The 14006-nt window shown below is 49.7% G+C and overlaps 1 protein-coding gene across 1 annotated transcript in view; it reads right to left on the bottom strand.

The window, feature by feature from the left end:
• STK10 (serine/threonine kinase 10) overlaps positions 1 to 12492 on the bottom strand; it is a 52009-nt gene extending 39517 nt beyond the window's left edge. The window contains exon 1 of the mRNA XM_074916163.1: positions 12200 to 12492. Coding sequence (XP_074772264.1) covers positions 12200 to 12355 — 156 coding nt within the window. The 5' untranslated portion in view covers positions 12356 to 12492. The remainder of the gene's footprint in view (positions 1 to 12199) is intronic.
• Between the last annotated feature and the right edge of the window lie 1514 nt (positions 12493 to 14006).

Genomic DNA, 14006 nt, shown 5'->3' with positions numbered 1-14006 from the left:
ACACAGAAAAATCTAACCAAATTCACAGTACAACTGTGAACCATCTCCACACTGAACATCCCTTTTCTGTAACACATGAGGGAAATGTAGGGATCACCTCCTTGCCAGGTAAACCAAGAAGGGTGTATTTTCATTTCCCAGGACTGGCTGGCATTCCTGATGCTGCATTAGTGAGCTCTTCAGATCACCATAAGAAAAACGCTACACATGCTCTCCTCCCAGCTGCCCCTTACATTTTATAGAGTCCCTTTAACCAGTTCACCAAATAACTATAAAACCATTAGAATTCCTAGTGGCTGGAAAACTTCAGCTGACTTTCCCTCCCCATTCCTCAGAACAACGCAGGAGTATACCCTTGGGTTAGCAGCTTGCTGACCTCCTTCCCCCCCAGATACCCTTCCCCAGGCAACCCCTCTGCCAAGGAAGGGGTCACCGACAGCTGCAGGGGTGCTGCTCTGCTTGTAGGTGCCACACACCAGCAAAAGGCTATTAATGCTGGACTGGAAGCATTTGCAGACATGTTTCTTATCACCCCACTCCTCTTGTGCCCCCATACTGCAAGGGGAAAAGGCAGCTGACAAGAGGCTCGGCTAAAAGCAAAGCATCTGTAGTACCAGGCGAGCCTTGGAGCTGCTCCCCTGCAGGGCTGTTGCAGCATCACCACCCAGCACTGCCCACTGGCTTCCCCCAAAACTGCCAGGGCAAGTCTGCATTCTGCAATCGGGAATTTGCACGAATTGTTGCAAGAATTACAAGTTTGCCACAAAATGCCAAAAGGGCATTTGCAAGAGTTGGCACACAGGGCTTCATTGCGAGAGGTGTCACACGCTGGGAGAGGGGGTGAGATGGGAGCTGCTGACCCAGGAGCTCCTGCCCTGCCCGGAAGCACATTGAATCAGCAGATCAGGGACAGGAGAAATCCCTATAGCTCACCAGCTCAGGAGATTCACAGTGGGATTCCAGTTCATTACCCATTTTCCTTCCATCACACCATTCCGGAGTTCCTCTCCTCTGGGGGAGAAAGTCCCACCATGGATGTTATTATCACCAAAGGAGCTGGGCAAACTCCAGTTGTGACCTTTCTTACTGCTTTGCAGTTTACATATCTGTGTTTGGAAACCTATGTGGGAGCTTACAGGAGGATTAATTCCTAGTATAAACACCACAAAGCCATGCTGAACAGTTTTACATATCTGAGGTGATAGTTTAACTGTGTACCAAGGAACAGGGGGAAGGAATAAGGGGAAAAACATACAACAGAGGGAGGAAAATAAGGTACCCCGACTCTCTGCTGGGTTTTGAAGACTTGTTGCATTCACACAAGTTGGCATGGACAGCTGTGTCATTACCACAGGGGACAAACCCATTTCCATCTCATCTGGGCTCACTGCCCAAATTCAAGACAAACAGTTCATGCTGGTTGCAGAAGAAATTACAGTAGTTTTTCTCAGGTTGGCTTGTTTCTTACCAAGTTGCTACCAGATGCCCCAAGGAGGGCATGCAGAGTGGAGCAGAGGGAGATGAGGAGCAGAGCAAGCATGGGGAAAAAGCACAATGCTTCCAAAACAGAGCAAGAAGTGCCCCAGTGTGTTTGCTCGGCACTTACGGCGCTGGGAGAGGTCCAAGGAGGGGAAGTAAATATTGTGAGAAGAGGTGGGGCTTCCCTTGGAGGTCAGCCATCGCACGCTTCCCACCGGCGGGGTCCCGGCCAGCTCAGCCCTTCCAGGATGCTGGGGCCCTGCAGGCATCTGAAAAAACCCAGGAGCAGAACATGCTCCAGCCCCCCCCCCCCGACCCCATCAGCTCCCACAGAGGCACAGAGGTCTGAGCCAACTTGCCCTCGCCCCCAGGCCTCAGGGGAGCCCCCCCAGAAGCCACGCTGCCACTGCTCATCCCCTCCTGGGCTCACTAAGGCGTGCAGGGGTGCTGCATGCTGAGCTGCAGGATGTGGTTTTGCAAACCAGGCTGCAAGCTGTGAGTGGGGGAGTGACTGCAGCCCACACGTTCTCTGTGGCAGCCTGACATCATTCATCATTACTCCTACAACTAGGAGGTGAACAATCCAGCAACCCCCAGCGATCACTTCCTTTCTAGCTAGAAAGCAGCCCATGTAACCCCTGCCTGACATTCAGTCTTTAAAGATGCCCATAACAGAATTAGCTGCTGCCTTTCTCCACCACTTCGAATTGTCCTGATGAGCGTATTTCTCCAGCTATCTCCATTTCCTCATCCACTCTAGTGGGGGATGCAGGGGATCCCATGAGCTGTGCAAGGTGGGCTTCCATCCCAAAGGGAGAGCAGCACTGCTGTCCCACGTTCCCCCAGGCCAGGGGTCCCTGGGTGATCACATCACTCAGTTACACCAGCAGAAACGAGGCCACCACCCCTGAGAAGTCAGCTCAGGACAGCATGAGCTTGTGATACAAGAACATGAGCTTTTTAAACAGCAATCTCACATGGGCAAGGACACCCAGGGGATGGTGTGGGCACGAACTCTGTACGTTCTGTGGCCCTGCAATAACGTCACTGCTACAACCAAATGCACTCATGGCACTTCCGAGAAGGAACGAAAATGCCCCACAGCCCCCATGGGACAGCACAAGTAGCTGAAGTAGGGAGGGGACCTGAGACCATGAGGTCAGTAGGAGATTCTGAAAAATTAATCTCCTCCAGTATGGCCAACTGCAGTGTGCAGAGGAGGCTGGTTGCGCCTTTGAGAGGACACTCATACAGGCTGGATTCCCTCCTGAAGTGTCCGTGGCCCCACTGAGCCCAAACCCTGTCTGTAGTGTTTCTACCATACCAGATGGAGGGAGATGCTCAGCAGCTGGCGTGAGCACTCCTGAGCTGAGTTAGACCAGTCACATTTGTTATCGCAAGAGCTTTGAAAATCCAAGGAACTTCTGCCCATTTGTCCACCTTCCTTTTCTCTCCCTCTGCTTGTCCTCCAGCTCTGACACCAGGCTACAGCCATGTTCTGGTGGTCTCCCTGGGAATGGCAGCTGCCTTCCATCAAGCAGATGGCTGCATCGGAGCCCCTCGCAGCAGCCAACCAGCTCCAAAAGCTGCTCACAGCAAGCCAAATTCATACAGTCAGAGTCAGATTTTGGCCAAGCATGCCGGGTAGTCTCTATGTAACTTATGTCTGGCAATTTCCTTCAGCTTCTCTGCTGGCATTTTCCTGCACACAATGTATTATGACAGAGATATTCTTCCAGGAAGGTTTGTTTGAGTCCTAAATAGGCCAAATGCATACATTGCCAGCCCTGGGAGCTGGTTTCAGACATCCCAGGCATGAGATGATGCTTTAGGGTTTAAAACCCTTTCCTGATTTCTGCTTATCTTTGTGCAATAGATCAGAATCTGCCCGGAGACATTAACACAAAGCAAAACACAACCCGCTCTGACCTCAAAAAGCTAAGCTAGCAATTAGGCAGAAGGAACTGGCATCTCCAAGACCTGGACGATACCCCTCACAGCAAGGGGACACACAGTGCCAGGCTGAGAAGAGGCAGCATCTACTGCTCGCTCTCCAAGAGCTGCGGGATGGAAGGGTAGGGTTGCCACCAGCCTCTCTGCAGCTTCATCTCTGCCTTGAGCTTCACTGGGGGTCATGACCTCATCCTGCAGCAAGGGAAATGAAAACCCCTCTCATGGTAGGTGTTTTGTTTGTCTTTAAATCCCTAAGAAAGGACGAGGCAATGATAAGATGACAGAAGAAAACCAAGAACTCTCAATAAAGTACCCAAGGGTTAGTGTTTTTGTTAGCTGAGTGAGTTTGTTAGCCACATCATTTGAAATGAAAACCTGCAAAACACAGTTTGAACTACAAATCTAAAATCTACTGCAAACCCCAGCCTAATTACAAGGTCTCCAACCCAGCAAAAGTCCATGCAGAGAATTCAGAGATGAAGAGAGAGCTTCTATTCCCAGGTAAAACACCCCCAAATGTCCATCTTTTGAGGAATTCCTGGTGTTTCCCATTTTTTCCAGTGAAATTTGTGGACAGGGGGGAAAGAATCACCCAGATGGTAAGATCCCAAGAACAGAAGCTGTTTGATGGCTGTCTGTGGACTATGGCTGGTCAGTCAAAAGCACACATCCAGTTCATCTTTTAGGTCCTCCACTCCTGGGCATTTTAATGACATGGATAATTTGTCCCTGGAGTGCTGATTAGGACCCCCAAAAAAATAGAGCAGAGAGCTGCCAGCATAGTGCCCAGGATGTGCTGCTGAACTATAGTTAAACTCATTGCAGTCTAGGCATTTAAAACCTGAAAAGCCCTTACGGCCACTACCAGCCTTTGTGCAGATCAACACACCACACAGACCATGGCTGACAGGTCTACGCAGAAACAGGAATGGAACGTGCATTCCACAAATAAAAACATACCAAATAAAAGTTATCCAGTAAACCACTTATACAAAGTCACGCCAAGAGCCAAGCAGGATACAAAGCAGGATCTTGCTGGAGTCCTCTGGAGCAAGATGGGTGCTGGACATGCTACTGCCAAACACACTGGGAATACCGGGGAACAGGGAATGGGTAGGATTACTCCTAGGAGCACAGAGAAACTACCGCTCATTTTATGGATTTAAGGGGTGAGAGGCGCCTGTTCAGGTGACAGAAGAGTCCGATTGGCCTTCTCTTGTGACTCACCCTCCAAGCTATTGTGAAATCCAGATTGTGACAAACACAGGAACTATTTTAAGCATTTAAAGAACACATTACCGGAAGGCTGAATTGTTCAGTCCTTCCTCAGGCAGGACTGCTGCCGAAGGCACAGCCAGTTTCTAGGTGAGGCAGAGGAAAACCCTGCATGAACTCTCACTCCCTAGCAGAACGAAGAGAGCTAGCACCAAGAGCGCCCTGATTGCTTCATCTAGGCTTGCCTGCCCACAGTATCTTCCCAAACCAAGGGACGATCTTTTTTAAGCTGGTCTGCCATACTGTGCCACCATATCTTTGGTGTGAGCTATTCTTCCTATCCTTGTAAACCTTCTCTCCATGCCAGGAGAGCTGATGCTTCAAGTATCACCGAGTTGGAGAACCTGGAGTAAAAAGCCTGGTACTTTCAGTGGATGCTGTATTTGGGGTTGATAATTCTGATTTCCCCTACCTCCATGCACTATATTCCTGTTGTGTGGATTTGTATGCAAGCAACTGCTCACTTACATATTTCTCAGGGATTATGTAATGATTAATTCCCTTCCAATGAACTTTGCCTGAGCTGTCTGCATCAATAAACAAACACAGAATAGACAGGCTTGAGTCAGTGCTCATATTATCGTAAAATAATCAATGGGAGCTGAAATGAGTTCCATGCCCAACAAACCTCCTGGAGACACTTCAGTTTGTCACCATAAATGAAGCCTGTTTTGGGTTTGTTTAGAAATGCTGAATTCAGCCCTTAGTACCACCCAGCAGAGCTGCTGGTGACAAGCAGGCACGGGCACAGGCACAGCAGTAAGGCTGGCACAGCCCTGCTCTAGCAGCCCCCCGTACACACACACACAGAGCAGCCCCCACGGAGGTTCATCCCACTGGCATCGGGTCGGGCAGGGCTCCAACCACACCAGGCTGGACCAGCACTGCTGCTCTGGCAGCTGTGGCAACACTTCTGCAAGGGCTGGGGGGAAGTGGAAGTGGCTTGCAAAACAATTTGAAAAGTGTTAGTTAAAAAAAAATAAAACGCAGAAACGCCTTCCTCCGGTTTTACAAGCTAGAGGCAAGGGAAAGTAACACCACCAGAGAGCTCAGGGTACAGCCAAGGACTTTTTTTCTATGTTGACATGCCAAAAAAAAAAGTGCAGCCAAAGCATGGTACATACACCTTCTCTTGCCTTAAAAGCTCAGCAATGGCCCAGCAGAAGGGGGTGAGAGATAACAAGCCCAAGTAGCAGTACATTAGCCAAGCAGCAGAAAAGCTCCACGGGATGCTACAGACCTTGCACCCAAAACCAGCAGCAGAGGCCAGAAGAATGAGAGCCTTCTTTGCTGGTACACCCCAGTACAACCCAGCTACAGAAACCGAGTGGAGCATGGTCCTGGTGCGAGTGAGAAGTGAACAAATACCCATGTGAGGTTTGAAGAGAGGAAAGATCCATGTGGATCCAACACTGTCAGCCTACATAGACCTAGAGCTTGGAAGCACAAAACTTCCTTCAAATCACTGGTCCCCTGGAAGAGCACGGTGCTCCAAGTGAAGCACTCCTGTCCTGGACTTCATTCAGTCAATGCCACAACATTGAAAACAAAATTAAAAAGGGAAAAAAAAAAAAAAAAGCAGCGCCATGCAACCACTTCTGAGTTTCCTAGCAACTTTCTGCAATAAATTTGGTACACAGAGAGCTAAGTCCTGAGCAGTGGGCTGAACTGCTACTATGCCTAAGAGCCAGGGAACAGGGCTTAGACAAGCAGTGGTAGTATGCACATCCGTCTCTCTGATGCTTTTCTAGCACCGTGTGAGAGGGCTGACAGGCAGGCAGATGAGCAAGGCCCTGGTAGAAGAACAAAGAACGGATCAGACCTTTGCTATCTCCACAGCACAAGCCTGCCTGGGGAGGACACCACAGCAGCGTGCCTGCCCCCGCCTGCGACTGTTGAGAGAGAAACGCAGGGCAGGCAGCAACCCCATGCCAACAGATGCAAGCACTGAGGTTCACCAACATCGGCTGGCTTTGCTGGGGCACAATTTCCTTCACTGTCTGTTCCACCTACTGAAATACCACACAAATATTCCGGTTGGTTAAATAAGGGTTTGAGCACAGGTAGGTGACAGAGAATTGCACAAGAAGGGAAAAGCACAGGTAGGTGTCAAAGAATTACACAAGAAGGGAAAATGTCAGGAAGGTTTCCATGTGTTGGATGGGAAGAACATTGTGTTTGAAGAGCAGACATTGAGTATGTGGAAGTTAAGTGCTCTTCTATAGCAGGACACAGAAGTCAGTTAATCCAACCAGCAGCACTAGTGCCATCACTCTGCTCTTCACAAGCGGCATGTTGCCCTTCCCAGCCCCACATCGAGGAGACAGCACGTACACACACTGCTCCCAAATGCAACTGCATTCTTCCCCCTTCAACAGAGGCAAAGCAGCTCCAGCACTGGGTGATGCTCAGGCCCAGCCACCGGGCCAGACGGGGCTGTGCTGAGCAAGGTGGCAGCTCACCCACTGTGTTCTGCCCTGCTTGACCCTGGCACTCCCCCACACATGCCACTTCTCCCCACTGCCTTCAAGAGGCACGTTTGTTAAAGGGTACCTGTTACTTCATTACTTTAAATAATATTTTTAAAGTGACTTTGCTCTTCTTAGATGAATAATTCTTCTCTCAGGATGTCGGGCTGAGCGAGGCTGGCAGTGCTGGTGGCTGGGAGGGCAGCCCCTGGGGACCCACAACCTCATGGTGCGGCAGCGAGGGTGAGACTCATGAGGAAAACCCCAGATTTACAGACAGCAGCACCCCAAGGATGAGAAAAGGAACCTTTTTTCCACGGATCGCGCACACTCAAGAAAAAAAAAAAAAAAAAAAAATCACAAGTCATGCTGGGCAGGGCTTTTTCTAAGAAACAATTGCCATGTGCTTGAGGGTGAAAGGCTCACAGCCTTCATCCAAGCTTTCTCTTCCACACAGCTGCCCACAGCTCCCACTGTCAGCAGCGTTGCCAAGCTCTGCGCCATGACACTGAAGTAACTACCAAAATCTTTATGCCATGGAGAGCTATCCCTCTCCCCTGCCACACAGATAGAGCTGTGGCTCCAGAGTGCAGGACTTCAGCAAGGATGAAGCATCATACATTTCAGTGAACATCAAATTTAAAGGTCAAGTAGGTTTAATATTCTTGGGCCATTGCTCTATAAGCAAAGGAGTGGTATCTTCCCATTCCTCTCCCCAGCTGAAACATTTTAAGAAAACCCTTAAGCTATTCTAAGTGACAAGACCACGATTTGATCTTACCATTGGTTTTTACTTCTTTTAGTGGCTATAGTTACAATCAAGTTAAGCTTCCCCCTCCCTTTTTTGTTTCCTTCCTCTTTTTTTTTTTTTTTTTAAGCTAACCCAGCAGATCAGCATCTCTCCATGACACCCTTTCCAGGAACTACATGTTAAATCCCTCACGAATCAAACCAACAAGAGCTCAGCTCTTATGGAAAACCAGACTGATGTAGGCTCAGCTGGCAAGCAGAGAGGTCTGCAAGTGACAGGGACAATCTCGTGACTTTGAACGGGCCTGTCACTGTGAAAGCCAGGCTTATAAGGCAGCTGCACAACATTTAACAATTAGTCTTTTATTAACCAAATTTCAAAACAAGGCATTTAGAGTCCATAGTGTGGACAGCATTAATACCACCATAATAGATCAGATAACCCAAATTCAGCTTTTTAAGCCATATCTTAAGAAGAAAGGAGAACAACATAAAAGGCACACTTATGACTTGCTGTGACACGGGGCTCAGCATTACCTCTCCAGGAGCTGGCAAGGAGAGCCGTTTGAAGGCAAGTTCAAGAGAACAACCACCTTTTTGCTGCGCTGGGGGCTGTGGGCAGCACGGCAGCCCATGCTCCTGCAGCGGAGAGCCTGTCCCCACCCTGAGAGGAGAAAGCCTTATCGGGGAGCCAGTGTCCCCATCAGCACACGCTGGAAAGGGGAGATAGTATTTCACAAGAGGCATGAGCGCAGCAAAACCATCTCACCATGACAAAGGCATAGAGTCCCAGGGCTTCTGCCAGCAGAGCCCATGCTTTTGTAAGATCCAGTCCATCGCCTGCTAGCTCGTGAATTCTCGATGCCCAGAAGAGCCTCTGCGTATCTGTTCCTGCTGACATTAATGCAGCTACCTGCACCAGTAAATACTGCATCAACTAATGGGTTTTGCAGGACTGAGATGTGATTCAGCAGCTCCAAGCATTCAGCCCATGGCAGCCGGCACCACTGGCTTCGCTCTGAGCATCCGCACGGCCTGGCTTCAGCAAAGCAGCCCACAGGGGTCCCTCCCCGCACACGCAAACAGATGTTGACTTTGAACCAGTAAAACCACAGCCGTGTATTTTGTGAATTGTATCTTAGGTGTTTTTGAAGAAAAATAACTCTGCTTTTTTTAAGGCTGTTTGGAAAGGGTCTGAGTGAGAAACTTGTATTTTTATAGGCCCACAACTCTAGAGGTGCTGCAGACTTCCCAGGCTAGTACACACTGATCACAGCTCCCAACCACTGGTCTAATGACCAATTTAAGATCATTGATTTTATGAGCTTTGGATGAGGTGGGTAACAAAGCATATTTGGCATGCAGTGTGTTGCTGTCTATGTGCTGCTATCGCTTCCTTATCGCACCCGCTAGACTTACCAGAAACAAGACATTAATAGAATGAGCGCCAGAAAGAAACAGTTCCTCCCCACCCCCTTCCTACTTTTCAGCTCCATTACCCTCTGCAGTGAGTTTCACTGTTTCTTCATACAATCAGGTCCTCTTTTGCTGAAAAAAGTCTTTGTATAAAAATCGGGAAATTCCAGTAGTCTCTGCTTATTAAGGTCTTCTGTATACATTTCACTCCACTACAGATTTGATTATTTTTAATTAATATATATTTAAATTAAGCTCGTCCTATGTTTGTAAACACTGTGTCAAACCAGTTCAAGTTTGCTCAGCTGAGTGCATAGGGAGTTCAAGAGACAGCACCCTGACAGTGTTCTGCAGGGCAGTAATACTCCCCAATAAAACCATTTCCCAGTCGAGCCCTCCAGATAAACAAAACCTACTAAAACGAGCACATTTTTTCTTCTATCCACATCTAAATTTCTCCCAGGTCAGACTCTTCAGTGCACAAATCCCATCCTTCTTCACCACTCAGGGACAGCAGGCTCTTTGGAGCGAATACACCATATGGTACGTAGGGCAGGATGCAGGCACAGGCGGATTATATCACCTCCCTGTGCTTCCACGGGTGAAAAAGGGGTGGAAGACAGGCAGGAACTTCATTCAAACATCCTGAAACTCTCACAGCCATACAAACACTCAGACTTGCTCTAAATGATCCCTTTTGTGTGAAGAGCAAATCGACTTTAAAAGTGACTTGAAGAGGATGATTAAAATTGTTCATTGTGTCTTGGACACCTACATTCTCCTTGCACACAAGCCGGTTGGTTTGGGGCTTTTTTGGCAGCTGAGCAAAATGAGAGGGCAAGCCTCTTCTTTCACATCTCCATCCTATATGCATCACCACCTAGGGTAGTGCTTCAGATTTAGAAAGAAGAAGGAAGACAATATGCAAGTTAAAAGCATGGCAGCAAACTACATCTCTCAAATAATGCTACTGGCTATTATCTAAAATAAGGCTTTATAGTACGTGGCACTCAAATAATTTGGGATTCTTAAACAAACATAATCTTGCATGAGAACTCTTCAAAAGCCAACCATGTCCATTTGCCAACCAGGATGGAGAACAAGCAGAGAAGAGATCTAAGAAGATGAATTAAAACTTTATTAAGCTAAGAAGACTAAAATAGGCCTTTGATATTTGTCCCAACATTAACCTCCACTCTTGATCAACTGTCTTAAAACATCTCAAAAGCAAACAGTTGCCTGAATGTACTCAGTATGGATGGCGTGAACTACTGGTTATACGTGTCATTTACTATAATCCACATTCTCATTTGGGTCAAAATGGGGATTAAAGGAGATGGAAGTAGTTGGAGATGAGGAGATGTTATTACCTGACAGGCTGACATCCTTAGCCTACAGTACATAAAGTTACTCTGATAATTTTATTATTGGCATGAGGCTGGAGTTAATAGCAGAGGCATTCAGATATGACAACGGACCTAAAACCAAACCAACCACTTCTAAAGTAGCTTTAACCTAATTTGAATATGTAATACATCTTTAAAACAGAAAGGATTTAAAACAGTTATTCCTCTAACTTTTCATTTGTCTTGAAAGCCTATTAACTTATTTTACAATGTTTACCTTCTTCTAATCATTGCATGAGAAACCTAAGCAAATAATTATCCAGGAGAAGAGTGGACGTTGCTATATACAAAGGGGTTTCCAATGCACAACACCAAGTAAACTGGTAACAGACACACTGATTACTACACTGGTGCTGGTTTTGGAAGGATAAATGTATTAGGGATTTAAATATGATTTTTAGGAATTGCATTTTATTAGAAGATAGGATCCTTCACCAAAGACTTCCACTCAATGGATACTTAGTGCTCAGTTTTTAGAGAGTTTGTATCAAATAGCATGACAGATAACAAATAAATACAACAAATCCCAAGACACTGTGGTAAAACATCTCCGTCCTGACCTGCAACCAGCTCCCTTCCTGGCCTTCTTTTCAGTAACTACTTACTTCTCAGTTCTGAAAAGGCAATACCTTCTTCAGTGATCTAACAAGACCATCAAAACCCAGCTGCCCAACAGCTAATTCACAGCCCCAGTTCCAAACGATGTACGTAACACAGGTCTAGGATCCCCAGCCTGCCCCTCCAGCCAGCCCCAGCCAAAAGGCTCCTCTCTCAGCTGTTGCACAGGAGACCGGAGTGTGTCAGAGCCGGTAACTGCAAGAACACTGTTGTTTTGGAGTTCAAAGTACAGGGGGCATTTGGCCTTTAAAACCCCCATCCCTTAACACAGACGTTAAACATTCATAGCACCGGGCATGTCCCCACTCCTAAGGAGCCGGGCTCCTCGCTCTAAGTTTCCTGCCGGCGAGGACCACAGGAATACAAATAATGTCACCCCTGGAGGTTTGTAAAACTTGGAGGCAGCCCCGAGACTGCTGACTTCCAAGAAATCTCCCTCCATTCATCGCACCGACAGCCTTGGCACGGCACACCTCCTCGCTTTACAAAAGCATCGCTTCGAAAACAGGCGATTTAAGGGGAAAACAAAAAAAACCCAAACCCACAAAATTTCTCTGCCTCCTTCCCCCAGCCCCACGCAAGGCGCTGCGCTCCCGCAGCCCGGCGGAGCCGCCGCCGTTACCCCCCCGCCCTGCCCCTCCCGCTAACGGCGTGCGCGGCGCCGGCCCCCGCCCGGCAGGGCCGGTGTTCCCCGCGGACGGGTCCCGGGTCTGGGCGGCGAGCGGGGAGCCGCAAGCGAACCCCGGACCGCGGGAGGAGGCACCGCCACGGCCGCGGGGCCGCAGGTGCTGCGCGTCCGTGTGTCCCCCCCCGGGACCCCCGCCGCGGACCCACCTTGTAGACTTTGCCGAAGGCGCCGTCGCCCAGCTCCCCCACCACCTCCCACACCTCGCCGGGGTCCAGGTCGCGGCGGACGTGCTCGTACTCCTTGGACCGCCGCTTCTCGAAGGTGGAGAGGCGCAGGATGCGGCGGAAATTCGCGAAGGCCATGCCGGAGCGGGTGCGGGGCCGCCGGGGAGCTGCCGGCAGCCGCCTCCCGCGCCCTGCCCCGGGGGAGGACGGAGCCGCTGCGGCGCCCGGGGAGCGGCGAGGCGGGAGCGGGGAGCGGGGCCGCCCCCGGCCGCGCACATGGAGCCGGCGCCGCTCCACCTGCTGGCCCGGCCCCCGCGCCCCGCCCCGCCAGCACAGCCCGGCCCGGCCCGGCTCAGCTCAGCACGGCTCAGCCCAGCTTGGCTTAGCATGGTCAGCTCGCCTCGGCTCAGCTCAGCACAGCCCAGCTTGACTCAGCACAGCCTGGCTCAGCTCAGCCCCATTCAGCTTGGCTCAGCCCAGCTCAGCCCCATTCAGCTTGGCTCAGCCTGGCTCAGCTCAGCTCGGCCTGGCTTGGTGCAGCTTGGCGTGCAACAGCCGAGCCGGGTTCGGGCCCGCTGACAAGTCACGGTGCTGAGCGGGACAGGGAGTCCCCTGCCTCCCCCACCACCCCCACAGCTGCCCCCCCCCCCCCAAACAGGAGGAGGCCAGAGCATCGGAGGGTGATGCCAAATACAAACAGACCTGGAGGGAAGGGTGAGAAGCTGCCGCCGCGTTCCCGCCTGCTCAGCCCGGCACAGGCAGCGCGGGGAGCCAACAGCATCCGCACGGGCCCGGCGTCGCCTCACGGGCTGCGCGGCCGGGGGCTGAGCAAAGAGACACATGTCCACGTGTAAAAACATAATCCTAAACTGCCTCGGCAACGGAGGGAGGTTTCCTTCTTCCCCCAGTTCATCTCATGTGACAACAGCCAAACACAAATATTTTAAAAACTCCCAGTAGCAGGGATTCGAGTGTATCAGCACCGCGGGCACCCGCCATGAATTTGTTTCAGAGAAGTTGTGACCCAACTGGTGTCAAGTGTGAAGGCTTGCATCCTCTCCCTGGCAAAACTTCAAATCCTCTGAAAAACCAACTTGAAATCATGTATTAAATGGGGACATCTAGGGGAAATACCCGACGGTGCAGCCATGCTTCACAATAGCTCTGTTTTCAACAGAGGGCTTAGTGGTTAAATGGTTGTGGGTGCAGACCTCTGTGATCCCAGCACCACTCACACCAGCATGTGTATTTGGCCCCACATCTGTGACCCATTAACGAGCCGAGGGCCAAGGTGCAGGAGGGGGCGGGTTTGCACACTCTGCCCTGATGTGTAATGCAGGTGAAACTCAGCATCTCGGTTTGAGAACGTCTGGTCTTGGTGATTCCTCATCAGTTCCCTGATACGTTATACCCTAGAGCGTGAGGGCTGATCGTCACCTCTCCTTGTCTTTGCTGTAAAAAAAAAAAAAAGGGTTTGTCCTGGTATGATCAGCCCTCGCATTTCTATTGGGAATTTCCCTACACTGATGCTTGAAATGCCATTTAAAACTGTGGTTCCTGGAAATTTGTGGCTGTATGAGAATTTCAGCTGCCTTATTTGAAGAAAGTTTTGTGTTCTTCTTCCCTTCTCACCACTGAGTTGTAGGAAAAACAAGCTGAAAATGCAATGCAAGTATATCCCTGAAACAGAAAGAAGCTGAAAATAATTGACCGCTTGTTTCCACCTAACTTCATGGAGTTTGGATCTGAGCTGATACAATGTGTGCATCTGCCAGTACTGGAGTAAGAA

Source organism: Athene noctua, chromosome 12 (genome assembly GCF_965140245.1).
Source record: "Athene noctua chromosome 12, bAthNoc1.hap1.1, whole genome shotgun sequence".
Taxonomy (NCBI): Eukaryota; Metazoa; Chordata; class Aves; order Strigiformes; family Strigidae; genus Athene; species Athene noctua.
The sequence above is the reverse complement of the archived record's forward strand: the minus strand, read 5'-3'. Positions and strand labels throughout refer to the sequence as shown.